At 54.1% G+C, this 17,218-nt stretch overlaps 2 protein-coding genes and 1 long non-coding RNA gene across 3 annotated transcripts; 1 reads left to right on the top strand and 2 right to left on the bottom strand.

The window, feature by feature from the left end:
* Positions 1-1,852: 1,852 nt before the first annotated feature.
* Cldn15 (claudin 15) lies at positions 1,853-8,034 on the bottom strand. Its single transcript, XM_027952865.3, has 5 exons — positions 6,092-8,034; positions 3,414-3,578; positions 2,509-2,590; positions 2,284-2,400; positions 1,853-2,205 (listed from the first exon to the last, which is right to left on the bottom strand). Exons 1-5 carry the CDS (start codon positions 6,306-6,308, stop codon positions 2,103-2,105), a joined length of 684 nt encoding a protein of 227 aa, XP_027808666.1. The 5' UTR covers positions 6,309-8,034; the 3' UTR covers positions 1,853-2,102.
* Positions 8,035-8,128: 94 nt separating this feature from the next.
* Positions 8,129-11,883, bottom strand: Fis1 (fission, mitochondrial 1). The gene is made up of 5 exons (XM_027952866.2): positions 11,751-11,883; positions 10,796-10,928; positions 9,184-9,260; positions 8,686-8,791; positions 8,129-8,442 (listed from the first exon to the last, which is right to left on the bottom strand). The coding sequence occupies exons 1-5, from the start codon at positions 11,793-11,795 to the stop codon at positions 8,345-8,347; spliced, it is 459 nt and encodes a 152-aa protein (XP_027808667.1). The 5' UTR covers positions 11,796-11,883; the 3' UTR covers positions 8,129-8,344.
* LOC114106082 (uncharacterized) lies at positions 11,248-13,645 on the top strand. Its single transcript, XR_003585147.3, has 2 exons — positions 11,248-11,599; positions 12,784-13,645. It is a non-coding gene; the product is annotated as an uncharacterized lncRNA (long non-coding RNA).
* Positions 13,646-17,218: the final 3,573 nt, after the last annotated feature.

Raw genomic sequence — 17,218 nt, 5'->3', positions numbered from 1 at the left:
TGTGTGTGTGTGTGCAGTGCTGTGGATTGAACCTAGGGCCTTGTTCATGCAAGGCAAGTGCTCTACCACCTGAGCTATGTCCTGAGCCCAGAAAAGCCCTTCTTGGTGGAGAAACACTGCGTCAGACTCAGTGTGTCAGCGCAGCCTGCTCTTTGGTTCATTCCCACCCTCAAGGGCCTTGCTTCATGTTTTGTTATTATAAATGGAGTCATGTAGGTTCTGTTTGGTGTAAGATCTCTCCTCCCAGCACCTTCCCAAGTGACCTTGTGAGGATGGTTCTTAACCCCAGTGGCGTCTTGGTGCTCTGATGCCGATTGGCTCCCCTGGTCATCCAAGAACATTCTCTAAGAAGCATGGATCCCTATTTTAAACCAGAACTCCTCAAGGAAAGGCCTGAACAAGATTTGCCAGCTTTTTTTTTTTTTTAATGGGAAACTTGTTTGCTGACTTGGGAGACCCCTGGTCTTTGGGAAATCTACACTATTCCAACAGTTTCTAGAAGTTAAACCTAGTGTCATGATGGAGTAGCACCACCCTTCCTGGGAACACAGGAAGAAGAGGTTGGTGCCACCTTCTGGAAGGCTGGAGACTGGGGACTTATTCCTAAAGAGCTCAGTGAGCACTGCTGCTAGTTGCGTTAGGATAGCTGAGGATTCCGGGAGGCATCATCAGCTATCCTCAGTCTTGGAGAAATCCCGGCCCCACTGTTTCCTACTTGTGCAGCTGGGCAGGTGCCTTTGCCTCTGCTTTTGGTGCAGCCACCTCCCAGGTATTGCAAGGACTGGGAGAACTCTTACCCAGTGCCCGCAGCTTGTGAGCACCCAGGATTGACAGCTATTGCTGCACTGCCCGAGAGCCAGAGTGGTTTGTCGTTAGACATCAGATGGCAGCTTCTGGTTGACATTCCTCTTTGCTCCAAGTTTGAGTTCTTTGAGGGCAAAGTCCATGTTTTGGTGCCCACCCCAGCTTCTAGTGAGAAGAAACTCAACAAATATAGTGAAAAGGGGAAAATGTCCCTAACTTCTTTAATCATGTGACCATGTGATGGCCAGAGGAATGGAAACAGCCTAGCACCGTATTAAGGCACATGGTACTTAGTGCTCAGTTGTGGAACTTGGTTTGGGCGCATCTCCCTGAAAGGAAGGGGTGCGTGCGAAGAGACCTGCAGGAAAGAGCCGGTTCAGGTGAGTGGATAAGGTTGAAGAGAAAGGGAGGGGACTGCTGAGGGGACCCAGGAATCACCAGGTCCTGTGGCAGGAGATACATGTTGGGCTGGGCCCCTATTCTCTGCTGTCACTGGATGCCAGGCTTCTGTCCTGTGGCCTCATTTTCCTGTCTTGAATGGGTACCAAGTAGAGCTGGGCCTGTGCCACGCCTGCCCCCAACCTATGCTGAGGGGGACACCATCTAGCCTTGCACGTACCTGCAGAAACTTCTGGAACCTCCCCCCCAGAGAAATGTACAGGCACCACACCCAGCTAACTTGATCCAGAGCTCCAAAGGGGCTGCCCATTCCTGATATCCCTGCTCAGGCCCAGGTAAGAAACTGCTCCAAACCAACTGTCCCCTTAAGGCAGCTCTGAGAAATCATCAGGAGTGGCTTGTTATCACTGCCAGCTGATCCTGGGAATCTCTGATATTTCCAAGAACCTGGAGGTGGGGCTTCCCATATCTGGTCCAAGATGACTCTTGGTAGTAATTATGTACCACCCTCTGGAAATCACTAGCAACGCCTCTGTTTTGCTGGACAAGACAGCCCAGAAGTGGTAGACAGAACGACAGGGGTCCAAGAACTGACTCTGGCCCCACCTCTCCCCCTTGCTTAGCCCCCACTTCCTGACACCTTCAACCCTGAACAGTCACAAAACACATTTATTTATGCATGTATTTATATAGAACGCACAAACAGGGCAGGGGGAGGGGCACCTCCGTCCCCTCACGCCCAGAAGAGAGGCCTTAGAAGAGTCCAGGATGGGGCGTGGCCTCCAGGCAAGGGGCGTGGCCTGGAGTGTGGCCTGCTGCAGGTTTTTAAAGGGAAGATGGGCCCCAGGGTCCTTAAGGGGCAGTGGGAAGGGAGATGGGTTCCGCTGGCCCAAACTCATCTACACATAAGCATTTTTGCCGTATTTGCCAAAGCTGCTGTCACCTTCATCTGAGGTGGCGGTGGGCATCACGACTGTGGAAGTCTTGTAGGGAAGCTGGGCCCTGTGGGGAGAAGGGGGCCGTCACAGGGAGGTACGACCCTTGCTCCCTGCCCTCCACCCTGTCCTTCCCCTCTCTCACCTTGCGGTGGGGTCCTCCTGGGAGGCACAGCAGCAGCTGGAACAGAGGCAGATGCCACCAAGGATGCAGAGCAGGGAGGCGCTCCAGCCCAGGTAGAGGGCGGGGCCCAGCTCATACCTGGACGCAAGGGCGACGCAGGGGTGGGGGCCAGGAGGTGAGTGTGGGCCAGAGGGACAGGGCCAAGTTCCACCCGAGCTGTCCCAGAGGGCGGAGCTCCTCACTCACTTGGTTCCAACGTAGAGGGGGTTGAAGAAGTCCTGGGTGATGTTGACGGCATACCAGGAGATGGCCACCATCCCGCAGGCCCCTGGGGAGGCGGGAGAACCGCACTAGTGCCCTGGGTCAGCATGGCCCAGGCAGGAGGTTGGTGTGGGGGCTTAAGAAGGGTCAGGCAGGGGTCTTCCTGAGTAGGATGGAGGGCATCAAGTCCAAGGGTAACCATTTCACTTCAATTCCTTTCTCCCGCCCCAGCCTATAAACTTTCCCATCCTGGCAGTCAACTGTAAAGGTCTCAATCCAGCACTTCTGACCTCCCTTCCTGGCACTCTCCATCCAATCCCGGCCCCCCTTGGCCTCAGAGCTGCCTTGTTCATCCCAACCTGAGGGCCCCAGCACTCCTGGCCTCACCTGGAATCTGTCCTACCCAGCCTGCAAAGCCCAGTTGTCCAAGCCTCCCCACCCACTGCCCTGATGGCCCTTTCCTTTGGAATCCCAAATCCCACCAAGCCCTGGGCTGTCACCACTCCACTTGCTGGGGGCCTGTCTTCCAGGAAACCACCTGACCTTTCAAAGCTTTTCACATCTGGAACAGGACAATGCCCACCCTACCTTGCAGACTTATCATGAGATGAGAGGTGTGAAAATGTACAAATGGAACACTAGTGGCGAGTCTCTGCATTGTTACTCTACACTGTATGGGTGTGTGTGTTGGTGGAGGACTGAACTGTAGATGGGATTGGAGGTTCAGATGAGGGTGGGATGGCAGGGAGCCAGGGAAGAGCCCAGCAGGTGTCAAGGCAAAGTGGAAGGAGCTGCATGTGCCAGGAGTAGGGAGCTGGACATGGGGCAGGAAGCCCGTAGTCTGTGGCCAAGGGCTACCCCAAGCTCACCCAACACCTTCCCCCAATTACCAGCCAGCATGTCAAGGGCTCCCGCGATAGCTGCCACCTTGGCTTTCCTGGAGAGCTCCATGCTCCCAATTTTGGTGCAGCGCAGCCCCAGGATGCCTAGAAAGAGGCCAAGGAAGCCCAGGAGGATGGCGGTGATCATGAGCGCACGGCAGCCCTGGACATACCCTGGGGAGGGACACAGGCATCAGTCTTTCCCCCATCTCTCCCACCTCCATGGCCCACAGCAGCCCCTGTGGCCTTTGCTCAGACACAGGCCTTGCTGTCCCTCGAAGTCCTCCAGCCTCATTCCCTGTGCATCCACGCCCCTCCCACCCATGCCCTCCTCCTCCCAGCCAGGTGCACTTTGTTGGTACCTTTTCCATGGGTTTCACTACTGACTCTGGGCTGGGGACCTAGTTCCCAGGGAATGTCCTATGCATCATGGAGCATTTTGCAGCACCCTGGACCTCTGCCTACAGGATGCTGTAGCAACTCCCGCTCCTCCCAAGCTGAGGCAAAGTGCAGACCCAGGCTGGCTGAGACTTGCCACTCCATGAGATCAGGCCCATGTTCTACTGTGCATTATAGAAAATTCACCTTCCCCATCCCCGCCCCGCATCCAAGGGCTCTCCAAGTCCCACCCAGAGCTCAAGCACAATGCCTGACACCTCCAACAGAGTTTCTTCCCAGAGTAACCTGAAGGGGGCAGCAGCGGCCTATGGCAGAGGGTCAAGGGCAGTTTCTGACCTGGAAGGTGGGACACCTGGGCCCAGGATCATCCGAGTTTGTCTAGCTCATATTGATGCCTCAGTTTCCCTTTTTGCAAAAATGAGGGAAACTGCCAGCCCCTCCTCCCCTCTCTGTCTTCCATAATTGCTAAGTGCTCCTGAGGACCTTGCTCCCCTTTCCTGGGTGGGGCAGCAGCATGGGTACTGAAGGAGAAAGGCTGGGTCCCTGCCAGGAAGAGGTAAGTGGCCTGAAGTTGGGGAGCAGGGAGGAGGGACAAAGTTCTCTGAGAGGACATTCTGACTCCCAGCCACTCCCTCCCCACCCCAACTCTCAATCCTCAGGGAGCTCTGGTGGCCAAGTGGAAGTTGGGGTGCACAGCTGGTGGGTGGCTGAATGAGGGCCAGGATCCCTCTCTGGACCACAATGGGCCATGGAGGAATCAACTGGGCCCTGGGCTCGGGCGCCATAAGTTGGAGTCTCAGCTGCCCTCACCTCCTGTGGCTCTAGGCTGTTATACCCTACAGAATTTCTTCAGCTTTGTGAAATGAGGTCAATGCCCCACCCAGCAGCAGGTGACTACAGACCACTGCAACAGCACAGCTGGACGGGGAAGCACAGGCCGGAGCTCCGCGGCCCTCTGCTCTCCCCTCCAGACGCTCCTGCACATTGTTGCACTGGGATCTCTTGCAGGCCAAGAGCAGCAGTGCCCCATGGGTCCCTCCCGGGGCTCAGTGCACCAGGCATGGATGCAGTGGGCTGGCTGGGTTTCCGGGCCAGTTGCCCCCACTGTCTCTTCTGGCCACTCAGCACCCTGGGCTTTTGGTCCAGACTGCACTCAGCTTTTAGGAATCTTTGGGGGACACCTGTCCTGCACACAGGTCCTGGGGAGATGGCTGAAAAGCATGAAGCCCCTACAGCTGCCTCAAGAATCTGGGAAGAGAGGGGCACAAGAGACCCAGCCAGGCCCAGCTGAGGCTCTCCAGCATTCCTGGGGCAGTCTCACCGCCTGTTTCCTGCCCAGTGCTGGCCTCAGTTCCTCTCTGCCCACCCATCACCTGCCATGCAGAGCCAGGAAGGTCAAGAAGACTCCCAAGGACCCAGTGTGTGTGTGGGTGCCCACAGAGGGTTCACTCTTGGTCTCTGGCACGGGGGCAGACTGAGAGGAGGCTCTGTGGGAAGATGGCCAGTCAAGGGTGAACAGGCAGCAGGAGGAGCACTCATCGGAAAGAACTGGTTTGGCCTACCTTGGAGCTGCAGGCTTAGCCTTCTAAGAACCTCAGAACACATGGCGTGGAGAACCCCAGACACGTGCCCGGGTGTGCCCACCACCTCCATTCAGACTGCCCGGCCGCTCGTCCACTGCAACCTGGCCTTGCTGGGGGCTCTGTACAGTTCAGCACAGCAGGGAGACCAGCGGCCCAGCGTGGATGCTTGGGTGGTCACTGAGACCTGCTGCCTATCAACTGCCCAGAGGCCAAGATGGGGCCTCCTCACCCTGCCAACCCAGCGATCCCACCCAGAATAAAATGTACCGAGTGCACATGTGACAACAGGGAGCCAGGGTCTACAGGTTTTGCTGCATGTGATCTTCACCAGCACCTGAGGGCTGGTGCTGTTATGGTCCCAGCCTGCAGGTGGCCGATACCAAGCCCATTGTCTCCTCACCCGAGGCACAGAGCTAGCCAGGGCAGGAGTTGCACATGGCAGCTTGATGACTCTGCTGCCTGCTCTTACAACCACTGGTGGAGGATTCCACTAGACCAGGGGCCAAATATAACAAGGTCTCACTGCAGAGCCAGGCTGGAGTGCCCAGCGTTCTTGGCTACAGCAGCCCAGGACCCAGAGCTTGACCCGTCTTCCTGCATCCTTATGGCACCCAAGATCAGACCAAAGACAGCCACCCCTTCCCTTGGGGTCTCTCCAAGCCTGCCCCCCTCCCTCTGCTCCCTGAAGCTCTCCTCACCCCGTACCAGAGAGGGCCAGCATGGACGGGAACTCCCAGCAGTTGGAGACTCCCAGGGAATCAGTGGCACAGCTGTACCAGAGGTTCTCGAAGATGGTGTTGGTGGTGATAACGTTCCCGTGCACGGTGGACACTCGCCAGTAGCTGTTTGGCAGGGTCACCCCCAGCATCAGCAGCCCCAGGGCTGCCATGAAGAAGCCAAGGCTCTCCACAGCTATCGACATCCTGGGACGCAGGCCCCTGAGGGGCTTGGGCCCCAGAGAGGGGCAGGGGTGGAGCCCCCCGGGAAGTGGAAGGGGCTTGGCTAAGGAGGAGCGTTAAGGCAGGCAGAGGGGAAGGAGGGGAATCCAGCCGTGGCCTCTGCCCGCTTCTTCTCGGGCTCAGGTCCTTCCGTCTCCAGGTTTCTGACTCCCTCCTTTCTGGGTCTCTCTGCTTCCTGACAGGTCAGAGGAATGAGCCAAGCCTGTGTGGCAGCAGCTGTTGACGATGGAGGGAATAAACAGGCCAAAAGTCCACCCCCTCCCCCAGCCTCTAGGCTGGCCTGGACTCCCCGCCCCTCGAGGGTGGGGGGGAGAGGACTTAGAAGACTAACGGATCCGGCCAAGGAGGGGCCTGGGAGGACTCAAGAGCCAAGGGGGAAGCGGCTGTCTCTGACTCAGCTTTCATCTGGGGCCAGAGAATGGAATAGAGGGGCAAGAAGAGAAAAGGGGACTGAGAGACAGGAGCGTGACAAGAGGTGGAGTGAACCCTGACAGACATGCCTTCCATGGAGGACTGGGGGCAGGGCCACTCCCTCTGCATGGGAAGAACCACACCTCTAGGACCCCCGGGTCTCCAAGATGACGTGAAGGCAGTGGGAGAGACCAGCGCTCTGGGGTCTGGCAACCTGGATTCAAATTGGACTCCATAGGTTACCAAAGTGGCCAGGCTCGTTTATTTAGCTCCACTTTTTTTCTGCTAGCCATCTGGAGCCCCGGTACTGGCTTTGCAGGTCACAATAAGAACGGGGACCAGAGATCACAGCTCCCCACACACTCCAACTGCTCCATGCTTGGGGACCGTCTCAGATCTGAGGGCCGCAGGACTGAGGTGAGGCCAGCAGTAACTTTCCTCCAAACTTCCTGAACTTGAATTTCCCCCTTTGAGCTGACCTTTGACTCTCGGCATCAAGTTTGATCCTGCTGCCAAGGGGCCCCAGGAGCAGATCACAGGTCTGGGACATGAGCCTGTGGCTAATCTCTCCTAGCACTTCAGAGTTACCAGAAGCTGTTACCAACTCAATTAATCATGATGGCTCAAAACCCCTGAGTCAAGGCCAAGGTTGGGACAGCTCTAGTTCACTCCTGGGGGTGTCCGCCCTGTTCCCCACCAATGGGCCAGGTCCTCATGCTCCCTCAGGTGCCTCCTCCCACCCTGCTGGCCTAGCGGGGGCTGAGGAACGAGAGGTATGCGGCAAGCAGCGCAGGCCCACGCAGAGCCTGGCACGAGGGGGCGTGGGGCAGACCCAGTGGGGCGGAGCTTGTCTCCTCTTCCATAAGCTGGAACCCAGATACTCTCTGCCCCTAGCCTCCCCTCAAACCCCTGCCTCCCCCATACCAAAAGAACTTCCTTCTCCACTGGGGCCCCCCTTTCCCTAAGGAGAAGGATGGGGCAGGAGGAAGGGGAGGCGCAGGAAGACAAAGGGAGGGAAGGGCGGAGGTTGTGGAGGAAGCCCAAGGGCCGCAGTGGAAAAGTCCACGTGCTGCGAGGCAGCTGAGTGGGTCAGAGGAGACGGGAGCCGTAAATCCCAGCCTCGCCTTGGATGCCCTTCCCGCTGGTGGCTGCTTTCTCCCAGGATTCTGGGCCATGTCCTGTTCTGTCTGCTGCTGCTCAAGGACATGGCTTTGGGGAAGGGGAGGAAGGAAGGGTGTGGACTGAGCTGCTCCGTGGACAAAGGAGACCCCCACATTGGCCTGGAGGGCAGGAACAAGAGGGCACAGGGCAGGAAAGGGCCAGGGGTGAGCCCACCTATGCACAGTGCCACCCCCCGACACAGGCAAGGAGGTTCCCAAGCCACAGCCCAGCTTTATTTACACTCACACATGGCACATGACTTGGGGCTACACAACAGGTCTGGGGAGACAGAGGTTGAAGGCCGCAGAGGACAATGATGAGGATGCGAGGGAAGAACAGGGAAGGCCCGTGAGGATGGCGGGGCCCTGCTCTGAGTGTCCACCACAGCTCCCGAGTGCCCTGGGCAGAGGAGCAGGCGTGCTCTCCTTCAGGATTTGGACTTGGACACGGCCAGCCCGATGAGTCCAGCCAGTCCTGCCACGCCCAGGGCCATGCCTCCAACGATGGCCATGCCCACTAGTCCATCTAGGGAATGGAGAAGGAGAAGGGAGGCCGTCAGAGCTTGGCAGCCCACAGGGACCCTGGCCAGGACCGCCCTGGCCCTGCTGCTCCACAGAAGACGCGTGCCTCCCGACAGAGTCAAAGGCTACGAGCTCCAGGGCAGGAGACAGGGGCCTTCTCGGGAGTGATTGCTTGGAGGGGCTCCTTTATGGACACTCCATGGGGCCCTGGGAAGGATGAGGACTTAACCCAGGGCGAGGCGTTCACCTTTCTTCATGGCCTTGTCGATGAGCCGCTCCAGCTCCCTGGCCTGGCTGTTCTGGGGCTCTGTCTGCAGCAGCCCGCGCACGTACCTCAGGGCCTTCTCATACTCCTGCACTCAGGGGAAATGCACCGCAAGTCACCTGCACCCTGGGGCTCCGGGACCCCTCCTGCCAGGAAGGGTCTTCCTTTCTCTCGCCCCCAGCCCTGCCTGAACCTCCCCCATCCTCCCTCCAGCCCCACCTGATGGAGTAGAGTCCACAAACAACCCCAACTGTGTTGGGGTGATAAGCCAGGGGAGATAACAGCCCAAGCCTGAGGCTACACCCCAATCATGACGTCACCTTGTCCCCACACCCTTGGCACCCTGATCCTCTCTCACCTTCCCTCTGAAACAGTCCTGGTATCAACTTGCACCAGTGACCTCACACCACCCCCTGCCTACTGCCTTTTTCAGCCTCTCTGAGGCCCAGGGCTCTAGCCTGGGGCAGAAAGGCATCTCACCTTGAGCCGGTAGTTCCCCACAGCCAAGTAGAAGACATAATCCCGCTGCTCCTCTTTGCTCCCTTTGGGCAGTAGTTCTGGGAAAGGGAGAAAAAAGAGGGTGAAAAAACGGCTTCTTTCTTTTCCTAATACCGCATCCCACAGACCCTGCCACACTCCAGATCCCTCTAAGGTCCCAGTCCTGGGCCTCCATGTCAGCTGCTGTCACTCTCAGCTTCCCAGTCAGAGCTCTGGGGCACCATGAGCAGAGGCTGCCACAACACCCCAATACGGACATCCTGGAATCAATATTACAGTCACTATGGTCCACTGGAGTGAACCACAGGAACCTAAGGACAGGAAGTCAAAAGGAAACTCTACTTAACTCAGGCACCCGTTGTTTTCAATGCCATTACCTGCTGCCCAATTATTGTTAAAAACAAATGTTTGCACAGATGGGTGTGGAGGCACACACCTGTGATCTCAAGGACTCCGAGGCTGAGGTGTGAGGATCACAAATTCAAGGCCAGCCTCAGCAACTTAGCAAGGCCCTAAGCAATTTAGTGAGACCCTGCCTCAAAATAAAAATAAAAGTAAAATAAAGCTGGGTGTGGTGACACACGCCTGTAATCCCAGCAATTTAGGAGGCAAAGTCAGCTTCAGCAACTTAGTGAGGCCCTAAGCAACTTAGCCAGATCCCGTCTTAAAATTAAAAATAAAAAGGGCTAGGGATGCAGCTCAGTGGTAAAGTGCTCCTGGATTCAATTCCCGTGTGTGTGTGGGGGGGGGGGGAGGAGTCTGTATTCCCTCCTCCTTAACTCACTTCCCTGGAAAAACCCACCTGATTACTTCCCAATTCAGTGACTTCCCAGAGGACCGAGCGTGGCTGTTCTCAAGCATCAGAATCTGTCACTAAGTAGTTCTGCAGATGCTTAAAATTTCAAGTGCCTAATGTCTCCTCAACTACATGAGCAATGGCCAGAGACCACTTCTACCTTTGTGCCCTAGTGTGGGGTGAACCTGAAAAATCTGAATTGCAAAACAGACAATGTAGAATGATGGTATTTGCATTAAAACTCTTAGTTTTACAGATCTACAACAAGCATCCTTTACTGGTAGAGCTGTCCCTTGTTATTCTTGGCAGATTGGTTCCAGGAGCCCCATCAGATTCCCAAACCCACAGATGCTAAAGTTTCTTAAGTAAATTGTAATATTTGCATAAAACCTACACACCCTCCTGCGTGCTTTAAATTCTCTCTAGGTTACTTATGATATTTAATACAATACAAATGCTACATTAGCAATTGGTATACTGTTTTGTTTTGGGAATAACAGCAAGTAAAAAAAGTCTGTACACTTTAGTAAATATTTTTGTTGTTGTTTTGTTTTATATCAAATGTTTGATCTGAATGAATCCATGATGTGGAACCTGCAGATATGGAGGGCCAACTGTGCAGCCCTTTGCTACAGCGAGTCTGCTGGGAATTACTATTAAGTGACTGTATTGTGAGGTAAGGGTCCCCTGATGGAAAGGATCCCAGTGCTTGGACAAAGGAGGCGAATGAGGCCGATGGCAGCAGACAAGGCTGGCCCCGATGCAGCAGAGAACAGCGACAGCCGCCCAGAGCCTCACCCTCAAGTAGTGCAATGCCTTTCCGGATGTCCTCATTGTACTTGCTCCGCACCAGGCACCAGGCATACTCAAACTGCGTGCTTTTGGACACTGAGCCTGCCGCCTTCTCAGACTGAAATTTCTTTTCAAACTTCTGCCGTAGGAGAGGAGAGGAATCGTTTAAAAACCAAGGGTGCAAGCACACTCTATCTGGACCTGTTGTCCATGTCCCAGTCACACTCCATTCCTGTCTTTGCCCTCACAGGTCTTGGTACCCAGCACCCCAGCTTCTGCCACCGCCAACCCATGATCCAAGTACTGTGCTCTCTGGGTTGGTGGACGACCTCCTTGGACGAGGGGCCCCTTCCTCCGCCCTCCCCCTACTGGTATCTAGTGGAGATGCCACCTGGTGGCAGATCCAGGCAACGCTCCAGGAGCAGCTGACCCCAAGTGGCTGAACAGTAAACACACTGTCCCAACTGCTCAACAACAGCCTACGCGGTCTTAGCCCGAGGCTGCTGGCCTCACTGCCACACCCTGCCGGGTCTGGACCTTATCCTATTAGCAAGACACGGTTAAAACCGGCGCTTATCTCCTAGAGCTACGAAGAGTGAGACCTGGCACGCTGTGAACTTAGCACCATGCGGGATTCAAGGTTAAAAGTTGTATTCCCTGGCAAGGGAAGGAGCATCCTGAGCTACAACTCCGCACGAACCCAGAACCCGTCACCCTTTCCATCGTCAAGACTCCAGGCCCTACGTCCTGAAGTGAGGAGACCCAAGAACTACCACTCCCATCAGCCTCCGGGACAAAGAGCGCTTTGGGGTAGGAGCCGGGCGCCGCAGAGGCTGCCGGGAGCCGTAGTTCGTTTCCTTCGGCGACGGGGAGGCTGGGGAGAGGGTTTATCCCCTGCCCTATTCTCCTCAGGACCCGCCCTCCGACTTTCCCCTTTGCCTTCCTGGGGTCCAGGCCTCACCATTAGATCATCCACAGACACCAGCTCGTTCAGCACGGCCTCCATGGCCACTGCCCCCACAATCCTCACACCGGAGTCTACTGTGCCACAGTCTCCATGGTCTAGTGGCAGGGGCGGAGAGGCACTTCCGGCGTCCGGCGGATGCGGCCCCCGACAGAGGGAGGCCCCGCCCATTCGGCCCCACCTCGCGCAGTCGGCTAGGCGGGCGGCCGGAGGCAGGATTGCAAGTACGAGGCCAGCCTCGGCAAATCAGCGAGTACCTAAGAGCGAGACCGTCTCAAATTAAAAAATAAAAAGGACTGGGGCTGGAACTCAGTGGTAGGGCGCCCGGGTTATATGTACATATGCACATACATGTATACATGTATGTATAACTAAATCTAGGACTCTGGAGGTAGGTGACTTTACCGCCAGCAACAGAGTCACAAACTAGGGTCCTAGGGCCGCTGCTGGTTCTTAGAGACCTGAATCTGTCAATCTATGCCCAGCGGCTGGGTCCATATTTACAGCAAACACTACCAATGGGAACTTAAAAAAAAGCTATTGTCCCATTCCTTGCAGGGTCCAACTTTCAAATATTATTTGGGTAAACCATCCTCTGGGTGTGCCTGAGGCGGAAAGCCTGCCACATGGGGTCACAGGCAGTAAGAAGTTTAGCAGAGGAGCAAGACCAAATGCTGCTAAGTCCTCAGGCTGTCGTGTTCTGTGCACTGATGGGTAGTTAGAGACTTCCCATTCTTCTCATCTGACCCACAGGGCTCTAGAACACGGTGGAATAATTCCATGAGGGCAGAGACTCTATCTTCTTTCCAGTACCTAGCACAGGCCCACAGGGAACGTGCAATAAATATGTGCTGGATAACTACAAAATAAAGCAAACAACAGTGAAGAGGCAGTGCAAGCACAGTGGGGTACTGTCCGCACACCTTGCATGTTTGCAAAGTCCCTTTACTATTTTTTCTTTTAATTCTTATGGTAGTCTTTTGAGTCAAGTAGGCAAGAGATGTTCTTCTCTTCTTTCCTACTTGGCTAGGATGCCACAGAGATGTCCACGATTTTGACATCATGAGGAAAACCTCAGGTTTGGAAATTGGCTCCCTGAGGACCACTAGCATAATACTTGAGAAAATTCAGCACCTGACCTTGGCTGGGCGTTGGGGCAAGTGGAGAGGACACCAAGATACACTCAAGATGGAGCAGAAGAGCCAAAACAGGACTGAAGACAGGAGGCCACCACTGACAAGGCAGGGCTGGAAAGGCCCGGGAGCTGTTTCCTTTACTCATCTCTGTATTTGCTGCACCCTTGGCACAGGGGGAAAAAGAATGCCTTAGTTGGTTGGTTCAATTTGTGCCCCTGAAGAGATCTGAAGTGAGTTTGCGGCTTTTCAGTGTAGTTAGCGGAGCTGGCTACTTTTGATCATGGGGAGAGGAAGCAGTCCCAGTTTGTTTTACATCCAATTATGTCTCTTCATCTTCTTCAACCAGCTCCCATCACCACCTCTGCCTGGATCACTCCAACAACTACCTCACTGGTCCCCTCCTGTCACCTGCCCATTGCCATCAATTCACCACCCACTAATCAATCTATATGAAACCTTTTAATGGCTTCTCTTTGCCCTTAGAAGAAAGGCCAAAATTTTGTAACAGCCTACAAGACCCTTTTGGCTGGTCACCATCTTCTGCCTCATCCATCATGACCACTCCCTGGCTGTACTCTGCCCCACAGGCCTTCTTTCAGTTCTGAAACTCCAAGTGGCTGCATGCCCTGCACATGAAGAGCCTGCTATCAAAAACGTCTGTCTCCTTCCTTCCTTATATGGCTCACTTATTAATCAACACTGAGCCCCTCCTATGTGCCACACACGGTTTAATTATATAGAGCAGTACCGATAAAATTCCTGTTTGATCTCATATAGCTAACATTTTTGTGGGGAAAACAGAAAAGTTAAAGAGTAAATAAATAGAACACTGTGACAAAATGAGAAATATACACACACACTTGGTCTCTGCCCCAATTCTTGAGGCAGCTCCAAGTCCCTGTGATTTCCTGTGTTCTCCTGAGGTAATAAGAGCATCTCACACAGAGCTCCTAAGTGCCATGGAGCTTCCTGAGTAACTGGAACATCTTTTGTTCTAAGGAGATGATTCCTGGATGGGTCCTGGGTAGCTCTAGTGAGGGGGCTGGTCACTGAAAGAGCAAGGCACGATTAAAAGCTTAGAACGATCCGTCCCACAAACCTCTAGGGGAGGAGGGCGCCTGGAGACTGAGTTAATAATTCATCACACCTACAAGATGACACCTCCACAAAAATCCCTCCACTCCAGGGTTCAGAGGGTCTCTGAGCTGGGGATGACATGGACATGCTAGAGGCACGGTGGCCTCGCACACCACACTGTACCCCAACCTCTGACCCTATGCGTCTCTCCCATTTAGCTAACTAAACTATATCTTTTATAATAATCTGGAAATAGTAAGTAAAGTGTGTCCCTGAGTTTTGTGAGCCATTATAGCAAATTATCAACCCTGTGGAGTAGGTTACGGGAACTCCCACTGATAGCTACAGTCAGAACTCACAGGTAGCAAACCTGGGACTCGCCACTGGCATGTGAAGGGGTGACAGTTTTCTGGGACTGAACTCTTTGTGAATGGGAGGCTAACGCCAGGTAGACAGTGTGGGGACTGAATTGTAGGGTACCCAGATGGTGTCTTCGGCAAACTGGAGAACTGCTGGGGCTCAGAAATGTTTTGAGAGCAGAGACACTTTTTTTCATTTAAACCTAGCGATCGCGGGAGCTGAATGTGCTACAAGAACAAGGTGGGGGAGGAGCGTCAGGTAAGGAGCGTGAGGAGCGCCAGGTAAGGAGCGTCAGGAGCGCCCAGTGGAGCCTGCTGTGGGAGCAGAGTTCTGACATGAATGAGTGAGCCATGCAGGTAAATGGAAGAACATTCCACGCAGCCGACAGCGAGGGCAAGAGCCGTGAGGTAGAAGCACCCAAGAGTTGTTTGAGGCCAACCAGGGAGCCAGCTTGACGGGGAGGGGTGAGCAGAGGAAAGGGTGGCAGAGAAGCAGCATGGGGGATGGTGGGAGGCCTGTGGGCCCTGCTTAGGAACTGGCATGAAATTTTCCATCCGATAGGAAAGCACAGAGCGTTTGAAGGGAGGGAGTCCAATGGTCCACCATAAAAGAAAGGCTCCTGCTGGCAGGCGTGGCAAAAAGGCTGCAGGGGCCAGAATGAGAGCAGGCAATGAACAGGACCCTCCCTGAGTGGCCCAGGCAAGAACTTGGTCACAGCAAAAGTCACAGGGGTAAGGAAGTCTATTCAGGAGGGAGAGAAGGATCTGCTTATGAATTGATGCAGGGGGCTCACAAAGAGGTGGTGCCCCAAGTGGGTGACTTGGTGAACTTCCGCTCTATCCCACGTTCTCAGCTCAGTGGCCCCTCCTGGGGGAGGCCTGCACTGGCATCGCCGACAGGAGAGGTCTCCTGTGAGACCACAGTGTGGCCAGGCCTACCTTTTCACTCACTGTAGTGGGCACAGTCCTTGCTTGGCCAGCACTATGTGTCTGTGAGCCGTCTGGTACTGGCTAGGGTGTGGGTGCCAGAGACCCTATTTTGCTGTGTATTTTTTCCCACATAATGGAATGCCCACACATGACTTGTGACCAAAATCCACACCCAGGAAGGCACTATTCTTGACCCATTAGGAAACTAAGGCTAAGCTCTGTCATCTGCTGTCACTGAGCCAGAAGTGCAGGGACTGGGATTTGACCCTCAGTCCCTTTGTGTATTAGACTCCTGCTGCCTTTTCAGGTAAGAGAAAGAGATGGGGCTGTGTACTCAGAGAGAAAGATCAGTTAAAGAAAAAGTATTTGGGTGCAATGGTGTATGCCTATATTCCCAGTGGCTCAGGAGGCTGAGGCCCTAAGCAACTCAGTGAGAGCCTGTCTCTAAATAAAATACAAAAAAGGGCTGAGGATGTGGCTCAGTGGTTAAAGCGCCCCTGATTCAATCCCTGGTACCTAAAATAAAATAAGAAAGAAAGAAAGAAAGAAAGAAAGAAAAGAAAAAGTAGGAGGAAAGGTCAGGACAAGTTCTTGAGTATATTCTAGTTATTCATCTGTAAAAAATTTAGGTCTACATTTGCAATTTCTGCAGACTTACACTAGGGCTATCACCCCGAACCCCTACTACCACTAGTTCTGCTGAAATTGTTACAAGACAGATTTCAGCCTCTTGGAAGAAGGCCTGTATTTTTCCTTCCCACTCTTTCTCAGTGTGTAACTATGTACTAGTGTGAGAAGGAGAGTAAAGCTGGTCTCCTGCCCGCGAAAGGAAGCCACCTGAGGGCAGCTCCATGTCCACAGTCCAGCTCAGTTCCTACCTAGAACCAGGAAATACTCAACTCGTAATTGTTGGGTATACAGACATTGCTGCTGCCATTATTAACGCTTTAGAAAGCAATGAGGTACACAGTAAGAGCTATAAGTAAGACGTAATATTTGGCTAAACCATCTATTTCTTTCTGAAAATAATCAGTGGGAAAAAAAGAGGAAAAGGAAGACATGAAGATGATGATTCCTTCAATCTCTGAAAGGGTAAACAAACAATAAAGATGCCAGGGAATGATTTTATTAAACGATCATCAATATAATGGAAAATGTGCAGCATCCCAGTCATACGGACTCCATGCAGTTAGGTGGGAAGATTCTAAACAAAACAAAACAGGTATGTGCTTCTCAAATTGAGTCATGTGGGAAGTTGACATTTCGGTTGGTGAGACCAAAACCTAGAACTGCTACTTGTTTTGGTATTTGCACATTCTGGGCTCTGGGCCCCTCCCTGGATTCCTCCAGCAGTTGGGGCCTGTTCTGCCTGCTGGGCAGGTGGCCCAACAGCAGAGCTCACCGAACTCCCACTCACCAGGATCCCACTATTTGTGTTCTTCCGATTTTCAGAAATCTGTCTCTTCCGCTTCCCAGTTGGAATCTGAAGTGCAACTTCATTCATTCATCCATCCATCCATCCATCCATCCAACCACCCACCCACCCAACAAAGGACTTACTATGTGCCGGGCATTCTCCTAAATGTTAGATAAGAGAGATGCTACGCAGATAAGGTCTTTACTCTCATGGAAGCTACGTCGTGGGGAAGACAGAAGATTGCTCAGGAACACCCGTCTCTCAGGCCGTTCCCGCCTCCTCTCAGCACCCCGACCGCCGGCCTGCAGACCCTCAACCCGGCCTGGCCGCCAGCTGCGTTTCCCCGGGGAAATCAAGAGCCGCTACGTCCTCCTTACTGCGCCGTCGGGGCCACTCGGGACCCTGTTTAATGTCCCCCACGCACACGAAGCCCTTCAGGATGGCCCTGCTTACCTTTCCAGCGTCAGCTGCTTCGACTCAGAATCTCCCGGCCCCGCGAGACTCTGCGAAGCGGAGGTGCCCCTCTGCCAACCCCCGCGGGCCCAC

This window comes from Marmota flaviventris, chromosome 19 (genome assembly GCF_047511675.1).
Source record: "Marmota flaviventris isolate mMarFla1 chromosome 19, mMarFla1.hap1, whole genome shotgun sequence".
Classification (NCBI taxonomy): domain Eukaryota; kingdom Metazoa; phylum Chordata; class Mammalia; order Rodentia; family Sciuridae; genus Marmota; species Marmota flaviventris.
This window is presented reverse-complemented; position numbering and strand designations above follow the sequence as displayed.